Source organism: Saccopteryx leptura, chromosome 6 (genome assembly GCF_036850995.1).
Source record: "Saccopteryx leptura isolate mSacLep1 chromosome 6, mSacLep1_pri_phased_curated, whole genome shotgun sequence".
Taxonomy (NCBI): domain Eukaryota; kingdom Metazoa; phylum Chordata; class Mammalia; order Chiroptera; family Emballonuridae; genus Saccopteryx; species Saccopteryx leptura.
In genome coordinates this window covers 119,239,338-119,265,326 of record NC_089508.1, presented here as the reverse complement: position 1 = coordinate 119,265,326, position 25,989 = coordinate 119,239,338, and the positions used below count along the sequence as shown (strand labels likewise).

General features: G+C 36.7%; 1 protein-coding gene across 6 annotated transcripts in view; it reads left to right on the top strand.

Moving 5' to 3' along the window:
- LRFN5 (leucine rich repeat and fibronectin type III domain containing 5) overlaps positions 1 to 25,989 on the top strand; it is a 422,713-nt gene that overhangs the window by 380,918 nt on the left and 15,806 nt on the right. For 3 of the 6 annotated variants that reach the window (XM_066343045.1, XM_066343046.1, XM_066343044.1), the window contains 2 exons: positions 19,358 to 20,762; positions 23,958 to 24,897. In XM_066343045.1, coding sequence (XP_066199142.1) covers positions 19,378 to 20,762; positions 23,958 to 24,897 — 2,325 coding nt within the window. In that variant the 5' untranslated portion in view covers positions 19,358 to 19,377. Of the gene's footprint in view, positions 1 to 9,133; positions 9,200 to 19,357; positions 20,763 to 21,099; positions 21,182 to 23,957; positions 24,898 to 25,989 lie in introns of those variants that run through there. The other 3 variants (XM_066343047.1, XM_066343048.1, XM_066343049.1) reach the window with 3 other exon arrangements.

Genomic DNA, 25,989 nt, shown 5'->3' with positions numbered 1-25,989 from the left:
ATATGAATGGGTTCTGTTTTCTTATTTATGCTGCTACTCTATATCTTTTGATTGGGTCATTTGATCCATTTACATTTAAGTTATTATTGATATGTAGTTGTTTCTTGCCATTTTATTCTTTAAATCTACAATCTTCATTTTCTGATATTTTTTTCCTTTGCTCTTTTTACAGTAGGCCACTTAACATTTCTCACAGTACTGGTTTGCCTGTAATGAATTCATTGAGTTTGTTGTTGTTGTTGTTTGGTTTTTTTGCTTGAGAAGCTATTTATTTCTCCTTCAATCTTAAACAATGGCCTTCCTATTTAAAGAAGTCTTAGTTGTAGATTCTTGCTTTGCATCAATTGAATATTTCTTGCCAATCCCTTCTGGCCTCAAGTGTTTCTGTTGAGAAGTTGGATGTCATCCTTATGGGGGCTCCTCAGTATGTAATTAACTGCTTTTCTCTTGCAGTTTTTAGTACTCTTTCTTTGTCTCTTAATTTTTACACTTTAATTATGATGTGTGTTGGTGTAGGCCTCCTTGAGTTCCTCTTTAATGGAACTCTGTGCTTCTTGAACTTGTATGACTTTTTTATTCATCAATTTAGGACAATTTTCAGCTATGAGTTCTTCAAACAGATTCTCTATTCCTTGTTTGTTCTCTTCTCCTTTAGGAACCTTTATGATGTGGATGTTGTTTCTCTTCATGTTGTCACAGAGCTCTCTCAGAGTTTCCTCAGACTTTTTGAGCCTCGTTTTGCTGCTCATCTTCCGTGCCTTTGTTTATCTTTTTCTCTAAATCACCAATTTGATCCTCTGCTTCATCCAGCCTGCTGTTAATTCCATCTAGTGCAGTCTTTATTTCTGATATTGTATTTTTCATTACTGACTTTTTTTTTATTTCAAATCCTTTTTGATGCTTGCTATTTCTTTTTCTTTTCTTTTTCTTTTTTTGTATTTTTCTGAAGCTGGAAACGGGGAGAGACAGGCAGACAGACTCCCGCATGCGCCCAACCGGGATCCACCCAGCACGCCCACCAGGGGCGAAGCTCTGCCCACCAGGGGGCGATGCTCTGCCCCTCCGGGTGGTCATGGTCACTCTGCCATGACCAGAGCCACTCTAGTGCCTGGGGCAGAGGCCAAGGAGCCATCCTCAGTGCCTGGGCCATCTTTGCTCCAATGGAGCCTTGGCTGCAGGAGGGGAAGAGAGACAGAGAGGAAGGAGGGGGTGGGGGTGGAGAAGCAAATGGGCGCTTCTCCTATGTGCCCTGGCCGGGAATCGAACCCGGGTCTCCCGCACGCCAGGCCGATGCTCTACCGCTGAGCCAACCGGCCAGGGCCGTTATTTCTTTATTTAGGTGCTCATCATGTCCATCCATTGTTGCACTAAGATCCTTGATAATCTTAAAAATCATTGTTTAAATTCTGCATCTGGTGTTTTGGTTACTTCCATCTCATTCAGTTCTTTTTCTGGGGATTTCTCTTTTTTATTCATTTGAGTTACACTTCTCTGTTTGCCCTTTGTGTCTGTGCATTAGGTAGTCCTCTCCTAATTTAAATTTTTTGTGGTCTTTATAAAGAAGATGGGCTTGTTGGTACTGTTCTCCAGGCCATTTGTTTCCCTTGTTCTAAAAATGTTTCTTGAGGGTACTATTTTTCCTTTTGTTATATGTGAGTATAGATGCCGTTTGTCCTTTCATGTGTATGGTTATCACTTTAAGCTGACTGGCTCTAAGGTCAACCTTGATCATGTGTATTATACACTATGAAATGTCTGTCTTGTTGGGCATATTTATTCTCCATAGTGTCTGGTGCCTGCTAGACTCCAACCTGGGTGTGCTGCTTGTGTAGGTAGCTGAGTCTAGGGTTGATGCTGTCTGCCACCCACTGCCAGTAGTGTTGGCTCTAATTTTTTTGGGGTTGGCATCAGCTGTTGTTTGTAACTTTCTATGGGCTACCATTCTGCAGCTACTGCACTTTTTGCTGTTTTTGTATGCATTTTCTGTGTCTAGGTACTATGGGAGGAGCAAACATTTGTATAAGGATCAGCTTTTTTCTGCTTAAAGATGACAACAGCTCTGTAAAAGCTCCAAGTTCTATAACATTTGTCTCCATTTTTCAGCTGTTCCTCCTCCTCTTGGTGTTGCTTGGTATTTCCACAGAGTCTTCTGTAGTAAGACTGTAGTGAGGGCTCAGATTGGCCTCACCCTACTGACCCCTCTACAGGTTGCAGTCTTGTTGGGTTAGGGCAGCTGAGGTTGTGAATACAACATTTCTGGGATCCTGTTCTTCAGGAGTCTCTTGGTAAGGAGCTCAGTACAGGGAATTTGGCCCCTACTCCAGAGCTTGATCTCTCAGCAACTGCTAGATACTGAAATTTTATTTCTCCCCAACAAGGTGAGCAACAGGTTCAAAACGAGTGTGGCCAGCAGTCCTCTCTTCAGAAGTTCTTTCAGCTGTTGAGACCCCAGTCATGGAAAGAGTCCTTTCTTGGTGCTGACTGTGCCCCTCCCAAAGGTGGCTAAGCTCATTGACCAGATCCAACAATAGAATCACAGGGACCCACACTTTACATTTCCATGCTCCAAACCTCTCTCCATTTTTCCTGTGGAACCTAGCCCAGCCAGACAGAATATCCAGTGTCCAGGCAAGCTGACTGTGAAGTTCCACCCTATTGAAGGCACATGAGCCACTGTGCTGGTGCTGAACACAGAGAGTAAAAGTTGCCTCAGCTGGGACAGTTGTGAGGAGCTTTTCCTTAGGATACCACTCTAGGAAGGGTTGTTTGGTCCTGAACGGATGCTTTCTGCAGCTGGCCCCCTGGATGTGCTAGCCCTGGGCCTCTCAAACAGGAACCTAACACAGACCAGTGGGAAACACTGCCTGTGACTGGCCCTCAGCAACCTTTTTGGAAGTACAAGCAACTCAGAGTTTGTGGCTTCCTCTGCTGGGCCCAGGTACACATGGAAATACAAAGCTGCACTCCTAGGTAGGCTTTTACTCACTCTGGTCCTGGTGGAAATTCCACTCAAATGGCCAAGTGTCCTTGAGTCTGGCCTCCTGTAGCCTGTCTGCTGGCTGCTTTTTGTGCTCATCCACTGAAAAAAATCTCTGCTAGATTCTAGAGCCTGTGGCAATTTAGGGATTTGGAAGGGTGGTGGGTGTGGCTCCACCCCTTAGCCCCAGGTGTCAGTCTGTTCAGACTTTTTTCTGAGACCTAAGTAGGGTGTGGCCCCAGAAGTCTGGTGGGTGTGGCTTCTGAGATCCAGAGGTGTGGTCTGCTCACCCACAGTTTCAACTGAATCTCTTATGAGTTGGAAGCACCAGTCATAGACTTGATATAGTGTTGGAGGGGAGTTCAGAACTCTTCACCAGAAAACTGAGTCACTGACATGCTCCCTGCTTCCTGGCCTCTCAGAAAGACCTATCGCCATGACTGGGGTAGGAGATTCTCCCAAGGTCAGAGTAGCTGCTTTTCCCCAGGCTGATGTCACTCAGAGGGGACTGCTCCACCCAAGAAAGATTGTGACTGCAGTACTGGAGATTGACTCTGCACAGGGGTTCTGGTGGCCATCCCCCATAGTTTCTCTCCTTAGGCCTCCAACTTTACACTCTCCTCCATCAACTCCAATCCTCTCAGGTCTCTCCTGCCAGAGCCCCAGATAAGTGGCTGTGAACAAGGTGTTCTGCACGGGCCCGTTAAAACAAAGTCTGCATCTGAGAGCTCTGTCTCTTTCTTGAAGACAGAAACTTGGCTCTTTTCACAGCTAAATACTGTCTGGGCATCTCTTCTAGACTCTGGGGCTCTAGACTGGGGCTCTGGGCCTGGGGCTAAGAACCCACACCTCTCAGGGCAACACCCCCCACTGTGAGAGTCCCTCCATACTCTCAGCTGTCGCTCGCTCTTGGGAGCGGGGCAGCCCTTTCTGCGTCTCCACCCTTCCTACCAGTCTTGATGTGGGTTCTTTGGTGATCTTTGGTTATAGACTCCCTCTCATAATTTCTTGATGAACTCATCCTTTTCTATGACATGCCTCTGTTTATATCTGGTACACTTTTTTACAGTTTTCTACTTTGTTTGATGATAATTTAGTCATGCCAAATTTTTTATGCTCAGTGTTTTGTAATCTATCTTTTCTAGCCTTTGACTTTCAATTGTCTCTGTTTTCAAAGTTTTTCTTTTAATGCTTAATGAATGGCCATCCCTGCTTTTTATGACAGATTAATAATCTTTGCCTTATGTTTTGATTCAAGTTGTTTTTAAAATAATTATTGAAATCTTTGGGATTGAACCTACCACCTTAGTATTTTCTTGGTGGGTGATTTTTTAAAATTATTTTTATCCTATGAATGTCATTCATAATGTCTTGCAGATAATATCTGAGATTATTTTTTCTTAACTTTTTCTACCTCTGAGTATTTTTGGTTTATATTCATTTTTTTTTATAAATAAATTTTTATTTTAATGGGGTGACATCAATAAATCAGGGTACATATATTCAAAGAAAACATTTCCAGGTTATCTTGTCATTTAGTTCTGTTGCATACCCATCACCCAAAGAGAGATCATCCTCCGTCACCCTCTATCCAGTTTTCTTTGTACCCCTTCCCCTCCCCCTCTCCCTCCTTCCCTCCCCCCACCCTCCGTAACCACCACACTCCTGTCCATGTCTCTTAGTCTCATTTTTATGTCCCACCAATGTATGGAATCCTGCAGTTCTTGTTTTTTTCTGATTCGCTTATTTCACACCGCATAATGTTATCAAGATTCCACCATTCTGCTGTAAGTGATCTGATGTCATCATTTCTTCTAGCTGAATAGTATACCATGGTGTACATGTGCCCCATCTTCTTTATCCAGTCTTCTATTTTTTTTTTTTTTACAGTGATTAAAAGCCTTTAACCAAACTCTTGGCCAAAACAGCAAGAATCCATAAAAGAGTAGTGTCCTTAACATGTTCACCAAGTCCCAGTTGGCCGCATCACCATGCCAAATCCCTGAAAAATGCAACCCAACCACAGTTCAGTCTGTTAGGAGCTGTCACAGGGAGCAGGAGTCCAGGAAAAGTCCACATCCAGGAAAAGTCCACATGGCACTGAAGTTGTCACCATTCTATACTTTGCAGCTCATGTCCAAGTCCCAATGACCGCTGCTTCTAGCTGGTAATGATTCAGGTAGACTGGAAAAGCCATTTGCAGCATGTGTGGATATGGAGCTTCTGTTCTCCTCTGCCTGGAGAGATGAGACCAGGTAGCTTTTCCCTGGAGCTCTGCGACTGTGGCATGGTAAAGAGAACCTTGGGATACACTAAGCTGGGTGGCAAAGGTAGATTCATAATAGAAGTTGGCAAAAGGGGGAAAGATAGCTCTAAATTAGGAGTAGGTCCCAGCCTGAAATATGAGTGGGGCATTGAGGTAGGAGGGATAAAGGAAACACTATATATTAAGCAAAGCAGCAGAACATAGGACTATCAACACCCACAACAGAGATCTTTTGAGGGAAGAATAAAAAACCTGACTATTCAGGCAAAACATAGTTAAGTGGCCCTTGTGCAAATGAAATTAGTTTGCCTACTTCTTGGAAGAAATACCCTAGGCTCGTCCACAGTGTTGTAGATGGGGCCGACAGCCCTGGGCACCTTCAGCCTTCAGTGGCAAACCCCAGCTCTCTGGGCAAGGTTAGAAAGGTGGCTGGAGCAGGGCTGGAAGAGAATGAACCCTCCCTTAGAGGAGTGAGGGGAAAGCCTACCTTCCAGTGTCCCTATTTCCTCACAGCAGAGGCATGTAAGCCTGGCAGGCTTTAGCTCAATGACCTTCCTTTCCACTATTGAAGCAGGATCCAGATGGCATCCTATGAGACCCCTTTGGGGCATTGGAGACTTTAAGGGTGTATCCTAAAAGCTGGTAGTTCCCCTGATCTCTATTGGGCTTTTTCTGCCTCTAGGTATCTTAAAAGCCATGCTCAGAAGATCTCGCTGAGGGGTTTGAGGATCCCCATCCGCCTATGTAAATCTTTTCCATATATCTGGAGCTATTTGGAAAAAGACAAAAAAGTGTTATTAGCTGGATCTAATAAAGAAGGTAGTAGTTTGCAGGCAAAAAAGATTTGGTGTCTCCTGTTCATCAGCATTCAAAAGAAATGTAAATTTTTTTTTCAGTAAAAAGTATGATATGGTAGACCCGCAGGAGTTCCAGGATATGACTACCCCCTTTAAAAAAAAATTTTTTTTAATTGACCTTAAAATGTTTGCTGAGTACACTTTAATAATACCTTAACTTTAAAGATTGTAAGCATGACAAAATACAGTGAATGCTTTTGTTCCATATGCAGGAGCATTTTCAGTTTAGCCAGTTTAGGAAATCCAATAATAGAACAATGCATACAGACAATGGGCTATAGCATGCTTAGCAGCCTCTCCTGTTCTGACAGAGGTTACTATAGATCCGGAATATGTATCCACTGTAATGTGGACATACAACTGTTTGCCAAATGAAGGTATATGAGTAACATCCATCTGCCAAAGTTGTCCTGGTAGGGGTCCTTGAGGGTTAACTCTAAATGAAGGGGCAGTACAGGACCCCTTGGACAGGATTTCCCAATCTGCCATGCTACTTCCCGAGAAAGTTGAAACTGTTTACACCAGGCTGCAGCGTTCTGGTGATGAATAGTATGAGACTGACTTGCTCGGTCTGTCATGGTTGCTCTATATAATTTTCTTTTGGGTAGCTTGATCAACAAGGGCATCCCTAGGCCCTGGCCGGTTGGCTCAGTGGTAGAGCCTTGGCCTGGTGTGCAGGATTCCCGGGTTCGATTCCCAGTCCGAGCACACAGAAGAAGCGCCCATCTATTTCTCCACCCCTTCCCCTCTCCTTCCTCTCTATCTCTCTCCTCCCCTCCCGCAGCCAAGGCTCCACTGGAGCAAAGCCACCCTGGGCACTAAGGATGGCCCTATGGCCTCTGCCTCAGTTGCTAGAATGGCTCTGGTTGCAACAGAGCAACACCCCAGATGGGCAGAGCATTTCCCCCCGGTAGGCATGCCAGGTGGATCCTGGTCAGGCGCATGCGGGAGTCTGTCTGACTGCCTCCCCATTTCCATCTTCAGAAAAATACAAAAAATAAATAAATAAATAAATAAATAATACAACAATAAAAAAATAAAGAAAAGAAAAGAAAAAAAAATAAAGGGCATTCCCTTGTGCTAAAGCTCCAGGGAGCATAAAGTGAGCTCGAGTATCTCCCATGAAACATGGAGCTCTATGTTGACATACAAGTCCCCGAAGAAGGAGGAACTGCTGAAACAGTTCATCAGCATTTGTCCCTAAGACAGCAGTCTCCACAGTGGAAAGGTTTATATTCATTTTGAAGAATATTTTTTATTGGATGTGAAACCCAAAGTTGAAAGAATTTTTTTTTTTACTTTTTAAATATATTATTCCATTTTTTTGGCTTTTATTTATTATGAAAATTTACTTATAGTTTTTATAATTTTTCTTTTTCTCTGCTGTCTTTATAATTTTTCTCTTTCTATTTTATTTTTACAAATTGACATTTATGTGTCTAAGTATAATTGTGTTGATACTGCTTAGGGTTAATTGGCCTTTTTGGATCATTAATGTTATCAATTCTGGAAATTATTTAACTGTTATCCCTTTAAATTGTTCTTCTCCATTCTCTTCTTCCTTTCTCTCTGGAACTCCAGTTATGATTATATCAGAGATTTTTATATTTTCCTTCAGATTTCAGACTTTAAATTCTCTTCTTTCAGCTTTATTTTCCTTAATTGTTGGAGTTTAGATTTTTTTCTATCAATCTGCTTTTAAGTACATTGTTATTTTCCTTTGCTGTGCCCACTATTCTCTCAAGCACATCTAATAGTTTCTTCAAAACCATTTACATTTTAAAAAGTGTTTCTACATCTCTGCTAGTATTATCCATAACATCATGCCTGTTTTCTACATCTTCCACTTGATATTTTAGCATTTTTTAAGTTATTTTAAATTTTTGTGACAATTCTAACATCTGGAATGTCTATTGAGTCTGCTTCTATTGACCATTTCCTTTTTAGAATGTTAGCCACTTTTTCTTTTTTTCTCATATTTCTGTTGTTGTTGTGTATGTGATTTCTTACTTTATGCAGCATATTTTATACCAAAAACACATTAGATTATAAAATAAATGATATTTACTTTTTAAAAATATATATGGATGTTTTTTCTTTGTCACTAGAGTGGGGGGTGAGTATATGTTCTGCAGTTAAGCTCAGTCTGTAATTTGCTATAGTATTATTGTGATTCAGTTCACTATACCTTCAAATGTTTGGAGAGAATGGTTGGGAATTTCCAGTTTATTCAGCCATGGAACCTTAGCACAATGGATTTGGAGATCTTTTTTGTGCAAATGAACCATGTGTTGTATAAACTTTTGGAATTCTGACCCTGTTTGACAGTGCTCCTGCCAGCTATTCTGATGACCAAGGAGATCTGTTTGATCTATGAGCTAAACCCTGGATTTCTTTGATGGGCAAAATCTGAGCTTCACATTCTATGAAGGTAGAAATATTTTCTAAAAATAAAAAATATTCTCACTTCTCCCATGTCACTCCAGATGGTTGAAAGTTAGAAGTATCTGAATGGGAGGAAAGGAAATGAGCTCTTCTTCCCCTTCTCAATCTTTTAAAGCAGAAATTCCTGAGCGAATTTTTTTCAGGCCCCTTCTTATTACCCATTTTTCCAAAGGTGGACATCTGAATTACCTGGATAATTCAATTTAATTTTTCTTTTCACCTCTGATTATCTTTTATCTGCAACTATAGAACATCTCTCTGCTCTCTAGTCCATATTTATCATTTAAGATCTCCATGACTCAATAAATACAAATAAGAATGAAATTCTGAGGAAACATTTTCTGGCCTTGGTTTGGGGCTCTTTTAAATTTTGTTTTCTTATATCACATGTGGTTCTTAAAACTTGATTAAAATTCTGGTTTCACCCTGACTGATGGCTCAGTTGTAGAGCATCAGTCCAGCATGTGGATGTCCTGGTTTTGATTCCTGGTCAGGTCAGACAGGAGAAGGGGCCATCTGCTTCTTCACCCCTCCTTCTTCTTCTCTCTCTTTCTCTCTTCCCCTCCCACAGCTATGGATTGATTGACTCAAGTGCATTGGCCCTGAGGATGGCTCCATGGACCTTCTGCCTCACGAGCTAAAGATAGCTCTGTGGTAAGCATGGCCCAGATGGGCAGAACATTGACCCCAGACGGGGGTTGCCGGGTGGGTTCCAGATAGTACACATGCAGGAGTCTGTCTCTCTATCTCCGCTCCTCTCATTTGGAAAAGAAGAAAAAAAATTCTGGTTTTCTGTTTCACCTGTGCTGATCAAACTGAAAATTAAAAACAAAAACAAAAACAAAAAAAAAAAACAAAAACCCTCCTCCTGGCTCCATAAAAGAGGGAAATAGATAGGCTAACTATTGCCCCAATGTTGGAAAGACAGAATGGTGAATCCAGGGAGCCCCTGATTACTAGAGCAGACACAGAGCTGTAGACACTATAGGAAACAGTGGGAGAACTGAACTGTCACAGTGAGTTGCTGGAGATGCCATGCAGACATGGCTGAGGGTTTTAAATTCAGGGTAACCCAGTTATAAGGGATAATCCCACAATATTTTAAGATTTACCTCCTGTAACTCCACCAATTTCCCACAGCAAATATCGGGAAATACATCTACTCCTGCTTCCAATGGGGAGAAGGAAAAGAACCCTTTTGAATTATGTTAGAGCACTCTGTAATTCTTAACAAGGTCTGTCTTAAAGGGAATCAAATTAAATAGAGCTTAAGCTGCTGTGGTATTATTTGAACCCAAATAACCTGGGAAACGACTCAATACCAGCCAGCTATAGAATTACAAGTAGAAAAAGGAAATGCTTAACTCCAACCCACTATAGCCATCAGGTCTCATCTAAGGAGATAGAGAGAGGAACATAGAAATATTTGTGAAGTTCACAGTCCAGAGACCTAGGCTCACTAAAACACATCTGCTAAAAAAGACTTATCATACAAAAAAATTGTTAAAACTCAAAAGTTGTTGTCCCAGTAGAGCCTGAACTCTATTTCAATCAGGCATCCCCAATTTGACTTTCCAGCACCAAGGGACACTCCTGCTTATTAGCAGGGCAGGCAGCCTTTTCGAAACTACCCTAGAGGTAGCTGGGAGGATGCTACTGATCAGTGCCAACACTAACTGCCACCGGAAGAAAGACACAACTGACCTATACACAAGTTAGTTGCAAGAATCACACAGGTAGTTTATTACTCACAAATCCTTTTGGCGTGCCTGGGTACAGCTTAAGGAGGCCCCTTTGTTGTGCTCCTCTCAGCTGTCTTTGCACAGAGCGGTGTGGAGACAGTCCACATCAACATTGGAGTCTGGGTGACTATGCATCAGGGATCCCCTTAGCTTTAGTACCTTTTCTGGCCAACACCTTCTAACAGGTGTCAATCTACAAGATTATCATCTCAACCCACCTTCTAATAGGTGTCAATTTACAGGATTATCACCTCAAACTACCTTTTTGGGAGTTCCTCATAGAGAGCCCTTTTTATGCTAATCTACTGAAATATCACATCAAGCCACTTTTAAGGTGTTCCTAGGGAAGCTTCTTGTTTATGTTAACTTTAAGAGTTATGACATCAAGCCACTTCTTATCTATGTATAACTTCACACACACACTAACTGGGCCCTCTGCTCGAAAGTCAGAATTAATATAGTGTATACAAATATTATCATATTTATATACACTATATTAATACCTATACAGATGGCATAACTTTATTTAATTTCCTTAATTGCTTTTAATATTATATCTTAATTAATTTTATATATCTTTCATATTTTTAATTTTTATATATTTAATTACTATAACATTATATTACTGCAACAGTTGTTTTATGATGTTAGTGTATTGATTTCAAAGTTTATATAGAAAGGCAAAAGATCCAGAATAGTCAATATAATACTACAGAAGAACAAAGTTGGTGAACAGACAGACACTCTGCAACTTCAAGACTTAAAGAGCTACAGTAATCAAGACAATGTGTAACAGTAAAAGAATAAATTAAACAAAATAGAAAGCCCAGTAATCAGTGCTCATACCTGTAATTAAAGTCTTTGACAAACAGCAAAAGCAATACAACAGAACAAACATATTCTTCTCAACAAGTTGTATTGGGACAACTGGATATTTTCATGTAAAAAAAAAAAGAAATTTAACACAGACATTAAATTATTCAAAAAATAAGCTCAAAATGGAGTCCTAAATGTCAAATGAAATATTGTAAAACCACCAGAAGATAATATAAATAACCTAAATGGCATTGGTTATGATGATGCCTTTTTTTCATATAGCATCTAAAACAGGGGTCCCCAAACTTTTTACACAGGGGGCCAGTTCACTGTCCCTCAGATCATTGGAGGGCCAGACTATAAGAAAAAACTATGAACAAATCCCTATGCACACTGCACATATCTTATTTTAAAGTAAAAAAACAAAACGGGAACAAATACAATATTTAAAATGAAGAACAAGTAAATTTAAATCAACAAACTGACCAGTATTTCAATGGGAACTATGGGCCTGTTTTTGGCTAATGAGATGGTCAATGTGCTCCTCTCACTGACCACCAATGAAAGAGGTGCCCCTTCCGAAGTGGGGGCCGGATAAATGGCCTCAGGGGGCCGCATGTGGCCCGCGGGCTGTAGTTTGGGGACCCCTGATCTAAAACATGATCCGTGAAAGAAATGATAAGCTGAACTCATTAACATTAAAAAGCTTCTGCTCTTTTAAGGACAATGTCAAGAGATTAAGACACATTGGGAGAAAACATTGGCAAAAAATACATTTGATTAAGAAACTTTATTCAAAATATATAATGTAGTCTTAACTTTAATATTTAAAAGAATAATATGTATAAATAATGGGCCATAAGATCTTAACAACTCACCAAAGAAGATGTACAGATGGCAATATATGAAAAGATACCCTTCATCATGTGTCATCAGGTAAATGCAAATTGAAACAATCAATACTTATTGGAATGACCAAAATATGGAACCACGACAAGATACGGTGCAGCCATTTTGGAAAACAGTTTGGCAGTTTCACACAAAACTACATACATTATTACCATATATCCCAGCAATTATATCCTTATTATTTATCAAAGGAGTTAAATATTTACATCTACAGAAAATCCTGTATACAGATGTGTACAGGTATGTGGCTTTATTCATAATTGCCAAAACTTAGAAGCAACCAAAATGTCCTTCAGTGGACGAATAGATAAATAAACTGTAGTTCATTCAGACAATGGACCATTTTTTAGTGCAAAAAAGAAGTGAGCAATTATGACTTTGGGTGATGGGTATACAACATAACCAAATGTCAAAATGATCTCTCTAAATCTATGTACTCTAATAGAGTTGATCAATGTCACCCTGTTAAAATTAATTGTCTAAATAAAATTTAAAATTTTTTTTTAAAAAGTGAGCTATGAAGCCATAAAAAACATGTAAGAATCTTAAAGTCATATTACTACGTTAAAAAAATCAGTTGGAAAAGCTGCATACTATACGGTTCCTACTATATGACATTATAGAAAAGGGGAGAACTGTGGAGATGGTAAGATCAGTGGTTGCTTTGGAGAGATAGAAAATGAAGAGATGGATAAGCAGAGCATAGAAGATTTAGAGGGAGGGAAAATACTCTGTACGATGCCTAAAATGTGTCTATATGCCATTATACATTTGTTCAAACCCATTGACTGTATAAAACCAAAAGTGACCCCTAATATAAAGTATGGATTTTTGGATGATTATAATGTGTCAAATTAGATTAATTGATTATAACAAATTTACTATGCTGGCAGGGGATGTTGATAATGGAGGAGACTCTTCATGTGTGGGAACAGTTGTTACATAAGAAATCTGTGTACTTTCTCTCCCAATTTTGATGTAAACCTAAAAGTGGTCTACAAAATAAAGTGTTAAAAAATGTTTTTAAAAGTTAGGCTATTTTCTACTCCCTCCAATTAGTGCCAGATAGGTCCTTCTTTCTGACTGTGAGAATAATAGGAGGGTATCAGTGGATCTCTCCTCTTTCATAAAGGACTGTCACTTTCTGGAATTTAGTTCAAGTTTATTTGCATCGTCAGCAAGATGATGTTATTTTTTAAAATGCATATGACTTGTAGCTTATTCAGCTTATTTGATGGTTAAGGTGAAAATGATATTTTTTGTTACTTTTTATATTTATACCAGAAGTACTACCTGTAAACAATAAAACACAACAAAAATATTTTATACTTAATCACAGAGATACCATTTCTGCTGCTTTTTATTCATTTCTAAAGCTTTAAAATTCATCTGATATAATTTTCTTCAAGACTGAAGAAAATTTCTTTATGTTTTCTTATAGTGCAATTCTACTGGTGATGAATTTTTCAGTTTGTTTCTCTCAAAATATCTTTATTTTACCTTTATGAATGAATAATTCCACATTTAAATTGACAAGCTTTTCTTTTTCTTTAACTGCTTTAAAGATAATTTTCATTGTCTTCCATCTGCTTTACTTCCAAAAGGAAGTCAGTGAGGAGTCAGCTTTTTTTATTTTGTTCATCTTATTTTCTTATGATGTGTCTTATTTATGTGACTGCTTTGAAGATTCCTTTTTTTTTTTTTTTAGCTTATCTGCAATATAATTGTGATGTATGTTGGTGTGGTTTTTCTTATTTTGAGTTTAGATTTATGGGTTGCTGTGCTTTTTAATAACAAATTTGGAAAAAAATTACCATTATTTCTTGAAATATATTTTTACTTTACAGCCTTCTTCAATACTCAATTATATGTATGTTTGACTTCTTTATATCTTTATCACAAGTCACTGATTATTTGTTCAAATTTATTTCCATCCTTTGTTGTTGTTGTTGTTGTTGTTATTATTAAATGAGAGGCAGGAAAGCAGAGACAGACTCCCTCATGTGCCCCACTAGGAGCAACCCATTAAGCCCCCTGCCAGGTGATGCTCTGCCCATCTGGGCCGCTGCTCAGTTGCTCGGCAACCGAGCTATCTTAGTGTCTGAGGCAAGGCCATGGAGCCATCCTCAGCACCTGGGGCCAAATTGCTCCAACCAAGCCATGGCTGTTGGAAGAGAAGAGAGGAAGTGAGAGATAGATGGGGGGAGGGTGTATGTGGAAGCAGATGATTGCTTCTCCTGCGTGCCCTGACTGGGATTTCAACCCAGGATTTTCACATGCCAAACTGATGTTATGCCACTGAGCCAACAGGCCAGGGCCCCATCTTTTTTTTTTAATTAGTGTTTTATTATGGATAATATTTATTCCCCTGTCTCTACTTAGAGATTACTGGAGTTCTGATAATTTGCCTTTCTGTTACTCTGCCTTATACATTTAAGCCACTTGACACTCTGCACCTCCTTCTCTCTCCTCAATTAAATAAAGCTATTGATGCTTTACCTTGTTTTTCCCTTCTGTGCTGTGTTTTGAAAGTGTCTCCATGAGCAATGATAGTGTTCATTTTTAATTCACTTTTTTTAAGAATGACAGTTCTGTGCTTTCTCTTTTCTGAATTCTAAAAACTGTAGTTTTATATATTCTTTTTTACTTTTTCAGCCACTTATTTTGCAAAGGCTAGTTCAGAACAAGTCATTCTGTCACAGAGATTACGATTATTTCATCTGTTTAAAATGATTGTTCTTATCCATTACAATCACATTTACTATGGCATAAAATAGGCATAAAGAAATGAACTAATAAGAATATGTTTTCTGTAAAAACTTAGTGCGTTATTTCTAAAATACTCCATATTCCATATTTTTTAATTAAAATTTTGAATGAGTTTTCTAACTTTTTTCCCTCTTGGTATTTAAAACTACATGTAATTTATAAGAACCTTTAATCATGTTTGTGTTAGTACTTCTTATTATTGAGCATTAATGTAAAAAGCAAATACAATCAAATTAAAAATGAAGTTATTAAAAATTAAATATGGATACATGTAAATGCATTAAGAATTTACAAAAATGAAAATGGAATATGATATCTTTTTGGACTCACTGTCAGGTATTTTGAAAACTGATTTTCATAAATTATCTTTAAAAACCCACATTTATATCAAATAATTTCTCTAATATTAAAGAAGCTCAGAGAATTTGTAGTAAGTTTTTAACATTACTATTTTTGAGAATAAGATTTTGTATTACTGTTAGGATGTGAAGCTTGTACTACGTTCTATGTTGAATTATCTTATTTGCATGTGAATAAACTTCATAAAGGTAGAAATTCTCTTTTTTTAATTAATTTGTTGTGTTTACATAGATTTTAGTGTCCCCCCAAATACCTACTCTGCTCCCCTGTGTTCCCCAGTACATCCCCCTTGTCCCCCTCCCTGTAATGCCCTCATCCCTTTTCTTGAGGATTTGCTTTCTTACTCTCATCCCATCCTATCACCCTGTTATCCCCTTCCCCTCTGTCCACTTTCCTTCTGGATCCTTTCATCCTGCCTCTGTCTCTATTCTGCTCCTCAATATATAGTGGTCATCAAATTCCTCAAATGAGAGAGGTCATATGATATTTTCCTTTCTCTGCCTGGTTTATTTCACTTAACATAATAGTTTCCAGGTCCATCCATGTGGTCACAAAAAGTAGTATTTCCTTCCTTTTCATGGTCCCATAGTATTCCATTGTGTATATGTACCATAGATTTTAATCCATTTGCCCACTGTCGGGCAATTGGGCTTTTTCTAGATCTTAGCTATTGTAAACAATGCTGCCATAAACATGGGGGTGCATTTCTCCTTTTGAATTGTTGATGTGGTGTTCTTGGGATATATTCCTAAAAGTGGGATGACTGGGTCAAAAGGCAGTTCCATTTTTAATATTTTAAGTTATCTCCATACTGTTTTCCACATTGGCTGCACCAGTCTGCATTCCCACCAGCAGTGCAGGAGGGTTCCCTTTTCTCTACATCCTCGCCAGCACTTATTCTGTGTTGTTTTGTTGATGAGCACCATTCTGACTGGTGTAAGGTGGTATCTCACTGTGGTTTTAATTTGCATTTCTCTAATGATTAGTGATGTTGAGCATTTTTTCATATGCCTATTGGCCATCTGTATGTCCTCTTTGGAGAAGTGTCCATTTATTTTGACCATTTTTTGATTTGATTGTTTATCTTCCTGGTGTTGAGTTTTACAAGTTCTTTATAAATTTTGGTTATTAACCCCTTATCAGATGTATTGTCATATATGTTCTCCCATTGTGTGGTTTGCCTTTTTATTTTGTTCATATTGTCTTTAGCTGTGCAAAAGCTTTTTAGTTTAATATAGTCCCATTTGTTCATTCTGTCCTTTATTTCCCTTGCATGTGGAGATAAATCAGCAAATATATTGCTGCGAGTGATGTTGGAGAGCTTATTGCCTATGATTTCCTCTAGGATGCTTATGGTTTTATGATTTACATTTAAGTCTTTTATCCATTTTGAGTTTATTTTTGTGAATGGTGTAAGTTGGTTGTCTAATTTTATTTTATTTTTTGCAGGTAACTGTCCAATTTTTCCAACACCACTTGTTAAAGAGACTATCTTTACTCCATTGTATGCTATTACCACCCTTGTCAAATATCAGTTCTTCATAAAGGTGTGGGTTTATTTCAGAGTTTTCTGTTCTGTTCCATTGATCTATATGCCTATTCTTATGCCAGCACCAAGCTGTTTTGAGTACAATGGCCTTTTAGTATAACTTGATATCAGGAAGTGGGATCCCACCCACTTTATTCTTCTTTTTCAGGATTGCTGAGGCTATTCGTGTTCTTTTTTTGGTTCCATATGAATTTTTGGAATATTTGTTTTATATCTTTGAAGTATGTCCTTGGTATTTTCATAGGAATTGCATTGAATTTATAGATTGCTTTGGGTAATATGAACATGTTAATGATGTTTATTCTTCCTAGCCATGAACACAGTATATGCTTCTACTTGTTTGTATCTTCTTTGATTTCTTTTATCGATATTTTATAATTTTTCGAGTACAAGTCTTTAACCTCCTATGTTAAATTTACTCCTAAGTATTTTTTTGTTGTTGTTGCAATAGTGAAGGGGATTCTTTTCTTAATTTCTCTTTCAGACAGATCATTGTTCATGTATAAAAATGCCTCTGATTTCTGAGTATTAATTTTATATCCTGACACCTTGCTGAATTCCTTTATCAGGTCCAGTAGTTTTTTGACCGTGACTTTAGGTTTTCTATATATAGTATCATATCATCAGCAAATAATGGTACTTTTACTTCTTCTTTTCCAATTTGAATGCCTTTTATTTCTTCTTCTTGTCTGATTGCTGTGGCTAGGACTTCCAGAACTATATTGAATAAGAGTAGTGAAAGGGAGCATCCCTGCCTTGTTCCTGATCTTAAGTGATTTGCTTTTAACTTTTGCCCATTGTGTAAGATGTTGAGTGTGGGCCTGTCATAGATGGCCTTTATCATGTTGAAGTATGTTCCCTGTATTTCTAAGTTTGCTGAGAGTTTTGATCATAAATGGGTGCTGGATTTTATCAAATGCTTTTTCTGCATCTATTGGTATTATCATGTGGTTTTTATCCTTTCTTTTTATTGATAAATCACATTGATTGATTTGCCAATATTGTAGCAATTCTTTAAGAAATTTATGATTTCCTGATAATATCAATATCCAAACTTGCATATAAATATTAGAATATTTTAATGCAAAATATAAATACAAAATATTGAGAATAGCTAAACTAATGCTCAGAGGTAAAGAAAATCTGAATAGGCAAATCAACAATAAACAAGGGAGACTGAAACTACCAAATATTTAAAAACATTATAAATGCATAATCTTAAAAAATGGCCTGCCAGAGCAAAAATCAACAGTCAGAAAATGGAATAGAACATAATTAGAAAAAGGTAAATAAAATAAAATGAAATACCCAAATAAATAAAATAATATAATGTAAATAAAAATCAAGATTATAAATACCAGCTAGTATTAAGAACTAAATGTAAAAATTAAAAGTGCATTTTAATTTAACAAAAATTGAGTTTATCTTGATATAAATTAAGATTGCATTAATTTTAGCACATCAACAAATCTGAGATAAAAATATTTGGCCCTTTTCCAATAAACAAAGTATAAAAGAATTGTACCTTATTCAGCTTTATTTGCCTCAATATTATTCTGTTCCTCTCTGCAAATGCATTACTGCATATAAGTGAAAAGACACAACAAAATATATAACACACTATTAGTCTTCTCCTATTCCTACCTGCCATGTTGTATTCTGAGACTATGTTTCTTTCATTGGATGAAAAAGGAGAGATATCCATGATGGATGGAGATTGTCATGTGGCCCAAGTTCTAAATGTAAAGAAAGCATACCCCCAGGGTAAAACTGTAGTTGTTCCAGTTGTTTTACCCAAAATCTCTAATCTGGAAAATATTTTTAAAAAACATTTATATTGATTTTCTATTATTATTAATCATTATTTCCTCTCACCAGAATTCAATACATAGGTCATAATTTTTGTCTTAGTTCAGTTTTATCTACTTCTGGTGGATGATGGAAACTCCTTTGGGTTTTTTTCCAATGAAGAATACATAAACTTAGTTCTCAGAATGATTTTTAGGTGTTATCATTAACATTCTCCATAAGTGTTTTAATGGAAATATACTGACATATTTAAAATGCCAACTATTATTTAATTTCTGCTTAAAAATCTTATTACAGTGCTTAAATAAAAGAAAAATTCTCACATGATAAAAGATAGTTAATAAGACAAACAAAATTTAATAAAATTAATTACTTTCCAATATAATGTCACAAAGTTAACAGTAACAAATATTTTCTCTTATTGTTTCTACCCAGACCAATTGAAATACTTATAAATCCTTAAATATCTCTAGGCTTTTGAATTCATAAGATGACTTTAGGGGTTTATGGAAATTTTCCAGAACTTCTAACCTTCAATTTGTTCTAAGTATTACTTTGTACAACCATGGAGTACCCCAGCCATGTTTCAAAAATAATGCTTAATTTACAAAATTATAATAATCTATTGACTTTTTTCTCCATTGGATTTTAAATCCCATGAGGCCATGAATGTATATTTTTCATCCTGGTGTCTATTATATCCTCCAATCCAGAGTGGATATTTTATATCTATTCGGTAAATAATCAAATAAATTATTTATGTATTTTAATTTGAATGAAAAGGATTATTCTAGTAGGAATATGAACCTTGGTCAAATAATTGGATGCTAACTCTCCATTTTGTGTCTTTTCTTACAGGCTCTTAAATCTGATCTACAATGGAAAAATTCCTTCTTTATCTGTTTTTCATTGGCATAGCAGTGAGAGCTCAGATCTGTCCAAAGCGCTGTGTCTGTCAGATTTTGTCTCCTAATCTCGCAACCCTTTGTGCCAAGAAAGGGCTTTTATTTGTTCCACCAAACATTGACAGAAGAACTGTGGAACTGCGGTTGGCAGACAATTTTGTTACAAATATTAAAAGGAAAGATTTTGCCAATATGACCAGCTTGGTGGACCTGACTCTATCCAGGAATACAATAAGTTTTATTACTCCTCATGCTTTTTCTGACTTACGAAATTTGAGGGCATTGCATTTGAATAGCAACAGATTGACTAAAATCACAAATGATATGTTCAGTGGCCTCTCCAATCTCCATCATTTGATATTGAACAATAATCAGCTGACTTTAATTTCATCTACAGCATTTGATGATGTCTTTGCCCTTGAGGAGCTGGATCTGTCCTATAATAATTTAGAAACAATTCCTTGGGATGCTGTTGAGAAGATGGTTAGCTTGCACACCCTTAGTTTGGATCACAATATGATTGAGAACATTCCTAAGGGGACCTTCTCCCACTTGCACAAGATGACACGGCTAGATGTAACATCAAATAAATTGCAGAAGCTACCACCTGACCCTCTCTTTCAGCGAGCTCAGGTACTAGTGACCTCAGGAATTATAAACCCATCTACTTTTGCATTAAGTTTTGGTGGAAACCCTTTGCATTGCAATTGTGAATTGTTGTGGTTAAGGCGTCTGTCCAGAGAAGATGACCTAGAGACCTGTGCTTCTCCAGCACTTTTAACGGGTCGCTATTTTTGGTCAATTCCTGAGGAAGAGTTTTTGTGTGAGCCTCCTCTCATTACTCGTCATACTCATGAAATGAGAGTCTTGGAGGGTCAAAGGGCAACCCTGAGGTGTAAAGCCAGGGGAGACCCAGAACCTGCAATTCACTGGATTTCTCCTGAAGGGAAGCTGATTTCAAATGCAACAAGATCTTTGGTGTATGATAATGGAACACTTGACATTGTTATAACAACTGTAAAGGATACAGGTGCTTTTACCTGCATTGCTTCCAATCCTGCAGGGGAAGCAACACAAACAGTGGATCTTCATATAATTAAGCTCCCTCACTTACTAAACAGTACAAACCATATTCATGAGCCTGATCCTGGTTCTTCAGACATCTCAACTTCTACTAAGTCAGGTTCTAATGCAAGCAGTAGTAATGGTGATACAAAAATGAGTCAAGATAAAATTGTGGTTGCAGAAGCAACATCATCTACAGCATTACTTAAATTTAATTTTCAAAGAAATATTCCTGGAATACGTATGTTTCAAATTCAGTACAATGGTACTTATGATGACACCCTTGTTTACAGGTAAGAAAAATTAAGTAAATTTTTATACTTACTATGCTTCTTAGTGTAGGGTTTGTTAAGGTACTCTGATATTTTTTAATTGTTGGTGCTACTCTTTATTGTAATTAGAGTGCTCCATTTTTAAGTGTATCATGTAAGGCTTGTGAAAAATAAGTATATATAGGAATTGTTTTGAATAGTGTTTTTTTTAGTGAGTTTAAATTTATATTTGCTATTATGCTTACTTTTCACTCCCTCATCTAAGAGATGTGACTATCAGAGAACAAGATTGATTTATTTAAAACATTTTAAAACATACCAGAACTTACACATCCATATGAGTGTTCTTTCCTTCAAGGAAGTCATGTTGGGAAGCTATACCATTATCCCAATGATGCTGCCATTGCTCAAAGCACTTTTGGAATTATCTTTAGAACCTTCGTCATACTATTTTGAATATCCTCAGTGGTGGCAAATCATCGTCATTTGAGGGTGAATTTGAATTTTGGAAACAAGCAAAAGCCATTTGGATCCAAGTCTTGTGAATAAGGTGGGTGATCAAGATGGATATTGCCATTTTTGGTCAAAAATAGGATGTAACTATAAAATAATGAGACTGATATTTTGAGTGATTGCCTTATGTGTGTGTGTGTGTTGTCTCATATAAACTGGTTATAAGATAGTTCCAAAGAGAAACTTTATAAATATTTTGAGCAGTGAGAGTATCACTGGAGTTAAGTATGTAATCTTCTGTAAGAACACTGATGGAGAGAATTTGCATCTAATTAAAGAATTTCTGGTATGTTTTTCTAAAGTTCAGCCTCATTGATTTATAGTCACATCTTGTCCAATTTTTAGTTGAACATATACTGTTATACCCCTCAACATAATTTCACTCATGATAGACTTTTATTAATCTTAGGAAATGATACAAAATCATGACTTTGATATATATATATGTGTGTGTGTGTGTGTGTGTGTGTGTGTGTGTGTGTGTGTGTGTGTGTATATATATATATATATATATATATATATATATATATATATATATTTGTGAAATCGGATCTACTCAATACTTATAAACCTATGTGAATTCTAAAAGGTAATTTGATTTTTACTCATTTATAAAAATGAGATACATTTTTTAAAGTGAGCATGAGCTGGTAGAAAAAAGAAACTGGCCCAGCTAACTATGTGATGATCAGTCCTAGGTAAGGTTCTACCTGACTGAGTTTTAATTTCCCCATCTTTAAATGGAATAGATTAGAGTAAATGGTTTCTAATATCTTTCTTATTACTAAATGTATGGAATGCAGACTATGATACATGTACATTAGCATAAAGTAGTTTTATTCTTGTAATATTCTGCTCACCACAGGAACTATAGATTATTTAACCTCTTGTGAAAGACCAGCAGACATCTCTATGCCCTCATCTTCCTGTAGCTACTACACATTATATATATATTTTAAATATTAACTCTATGAAGTAAGTTAGTTTCCATTTTCTAAATTCCAAGATTTTCATCTTTCCATAACAGTAAGTTCTATGTGACCTTGAGGAAATGGTTTGAAATTCAGACCTTAATATTTGTCATGTATAAAATTGTGATAATGCTTACCTCATACAGTCATTGTAAAAATTAAATTATAGTATAATACAAAATGCTTACATTTTACTAATGCCTGGCATTTATCATCACTACACTAAATGGTATTGATTTCAATTACAAATACATACTCAGGCCTACAAATTTCATTTTTTTTTCCATTAAGTGCGAAACAGGGAGACAAAGAGACAGACTCCCTCATGCGCCCTGACTGGGATCCACCCAGCAATCCCACTACCAGGGTATGCTCTGCTCATCTGGGGTCCTTGCTCTGTTGCTTGGCAACTGAGCTACTTTAATGCTGGAGTCAAGGCGATGGAGTCATCCTCAGCATCCAGGGCCAACTTTCTCCAACTGAGCCATGGCTGCAGGAGGCAGAGAGAAAGAGAGAGAGAGAGAGAAGGGGAATGGGAGGGGTATAGAAGCATATAGCCATTTTTCCTGTGTACCCTGACCAGGAATCAAACCTGGGATATATATATATATATATATATATATATATATATATATATATATATATATATATATATATATATATATATATATATATACATGCCAGGCTGCCACTCTACCACTGAGCCAACTGGCCAGGGCCACCTAAGAGTTTCTTGGTTCATTTAGATGGTATTGTTTATATTGTATAACAGATTAGCATTGCCAAGTTTTCCTAAAGTTCTCTTTCAGAGAAAAAAAGAATTTCAAACTTTTACTTATTTATTTATTTTATGTGAAATATTGGTTTAGATCATAGTTTGTTTCTAGTGAGAAAAAAAAGTTATTGGAAAATAAGCTCCCATAGAGGGCTTGTGATGTGATAGATTCAGAAATATCTAAAACTCATAAAATTTCAGTAACTGTTTTGAAAGTAAATCCATTATCCCTCAATGGGAAAGATGAGGGATTTATGCTCTCTGGTCAACAGTGTTGACCTGTTCATGTTTACAGGATAATATTACTCATACATTTTCATGCAACCTCATATGTAGATAAAAATATATAGGAAACCAAATGTTGAAGGTTTAAAAGATGGCAGAGATCTGTAAATAAAGTACTTTAATGTTAGAAATTAACTTAGTTATTAAAGAATATTTTACTGGGGACCATTCCATAGCAGCTTATAACTAATTTGGAAAAAAGTACTCTAAAATGCATTTCCATTCTGGTTTCTAATATGATTGTTAGTGTTTCTCCTTCCTTCAAATCAGCTTTTAGTCACAGACATGTTGTAGGTGCAAAATGGATTTGTTTAGTAGTCAGATAATGTAACAGTCAAACCTTTCAAAAGCAATTTGTCATAAATGATTTTTTTGCTGTGGATTTTATTAGGAGTTCTATTTGCCACGCAAAGCTTGTCAAAGGCCTGGTAATGGTATAGGCAGCCTTAATATAATGCAGAATCTAACAATAACTTTTATCCATTTTTACTGGGTAAATATTAGATTAGACCATTTTCTCCATATTTCACATATGTTATTGTTGGGCTTAATGAGTACTGAAATGAAATAAAACTCAAGTCATAATGACTGTGTGTGTGTATATGTGTGTGTGTGTGTGTATGTATATATATGCTTTTTAAAAATATTAACACACTTTTCATTGTCCCTCAGAATGATACCTCCTACAAGCAAAACTTTTCTTGTCAATAACCTGGCTGCTGGAACTACGTATGACTTATGTGTCTTGGCAATATATGATGATGGCATCACTTCTCTCACTGCCACAAGAGTCGTGGGCTGCATCCAGTTTACTACAGAACAGGATTATGTGCGATGCCATTTCATGCAGTCCCAATTTTTGGGAGGCACCATGATTATTATTATTGGTGGAATAATTGTAGCATCCGTGCTAGTTTTCATCATCATACTAATGATCCGGTATAAGGTTTGTAACAATGGGCAGCACAAGGTCACCAAGGTCAGCAATGTCTACTCTCAAACTAATGGGGCTCAAATGCAAGGCTGCAGTGTAATGCTGCCCCAGTCCATGTCTAAACAAGCTGTGGGCCATGAAGAGAATACTCAGTGTTGTAAAGTTGCAAATGATAATGGGATACAATCTTCAGAAATGTCTTCAAGTCAGGACTCCTGTACCACTACCTCTGCTTTGCCTCCTACCTGGACTTCAACCAGTTCTGTGTTCCAGAAGCAGAAAAGAAAGGCAGTCATAAAACCAAGTACCGAACCACAGAATGAAGCTGACATGAATGTTGAGTCCCAAAACACTAACAGGAACAACTCAACTGCATTGCAGTTAGCTAGTCGATCTCCTGATTCTATCACAGAGGGGCCCACATCTAAAAGAGCACATTCAATGCCAAGTAAGTTTCTCACGTTGCCTTCTGAGAGATCCAGAGCAAAGCACAGGTACTCCCTGAATGAAGAATTAAAGGAATACTATTGTTATATTAACTCTCTGAGAACATGTGGACTACTTTCTAAGAGAAGCATGTCTATGAATGGGATGTTAATTCAGTCCAACAGTTCTGATGGGCATAGTGGAAAAACAACTCTCTCAGATTCTGAGTGTATATTGGAAAGCACTGTGTAACCTATTTCTTTTTAATGAAAAAGTTATTTTGAGAACTCACATAGAAAGTTGGAATTTGAAATTTCAGCCTCGAATCTCTGACACATGAGTAATAGAGCCAAGGTGTATAAAGCTTTTAGGATACAGTTGTTCATATATAAATTTACACATATAAATATGTATTTATATATATTTACAAGTATATATTTCTAAATATATACAAATATATTGTATGATTAAGGGGGAAAGCATGAAATAATAGTAGTGCCTTTCCCACAAAGAATTGGCTTCCAGGTTCTGCAATAACAGATTACAAAATAAAAGTTGTCATAGAAAAAAATCAAGTTTTGCACAAATAATAGTATGTCCTCCAGTCTTACAAGGACCCCTTTTGGATAACTGGTATTTTTCAATAAGTAGATTGCCTATTTCTTTCAATGGCAATGGTGTTTGTTTTTAGGCAAATAATGTAGAGATCAACTTTGTGTTGTTATGTTATTTAAAAGAAAATATTAAAAAAGTACACCCAGACAAGTGTTAAAATAAGTACCCTTCTAAACAATATTTTTGGTTCTAGTGCTTTAATGGTTCTATGATAGTTCTCATTCAGGGCACAGCTTTTTCAGTGGGAATCAGAAGAAAATGCAATTGATTTTATATTTATAAAAGAAAAATTCTAGTTCAGGTTTAAGTTACATGTCACCATTTTATATGCATCTACTTGGGCATATGAAGGTGTTTTCATTCATTTAATTTCATACACATTTGCTAAATGAATGAATTTTATATTTTTATTAATGCAAGTTAAAAAGAGGGACAAAAATATGACTGTCTTTATCAAAGGAATTTTTATTTTTATCACCAAGTAATTTTAAACAGTTTTAATGAATTTTTATTACATTTATAAGCACTATAAAGTCATTGCTCATTAACCAGATAGTAGTTTCGTTTTTCTCTTCAGCACTGTAAATCTGAATTGAACAGTTTTCTTTTACAGTAAGTGTATTTATTATTTTAACCAAAACCTGTGATAAAATTTAATTAGAAGTAAATTGGCTTTTTAAAAAAAAGATTTTAAATTTAGTCAGGCAATAATATTGCTACCTGTTAATG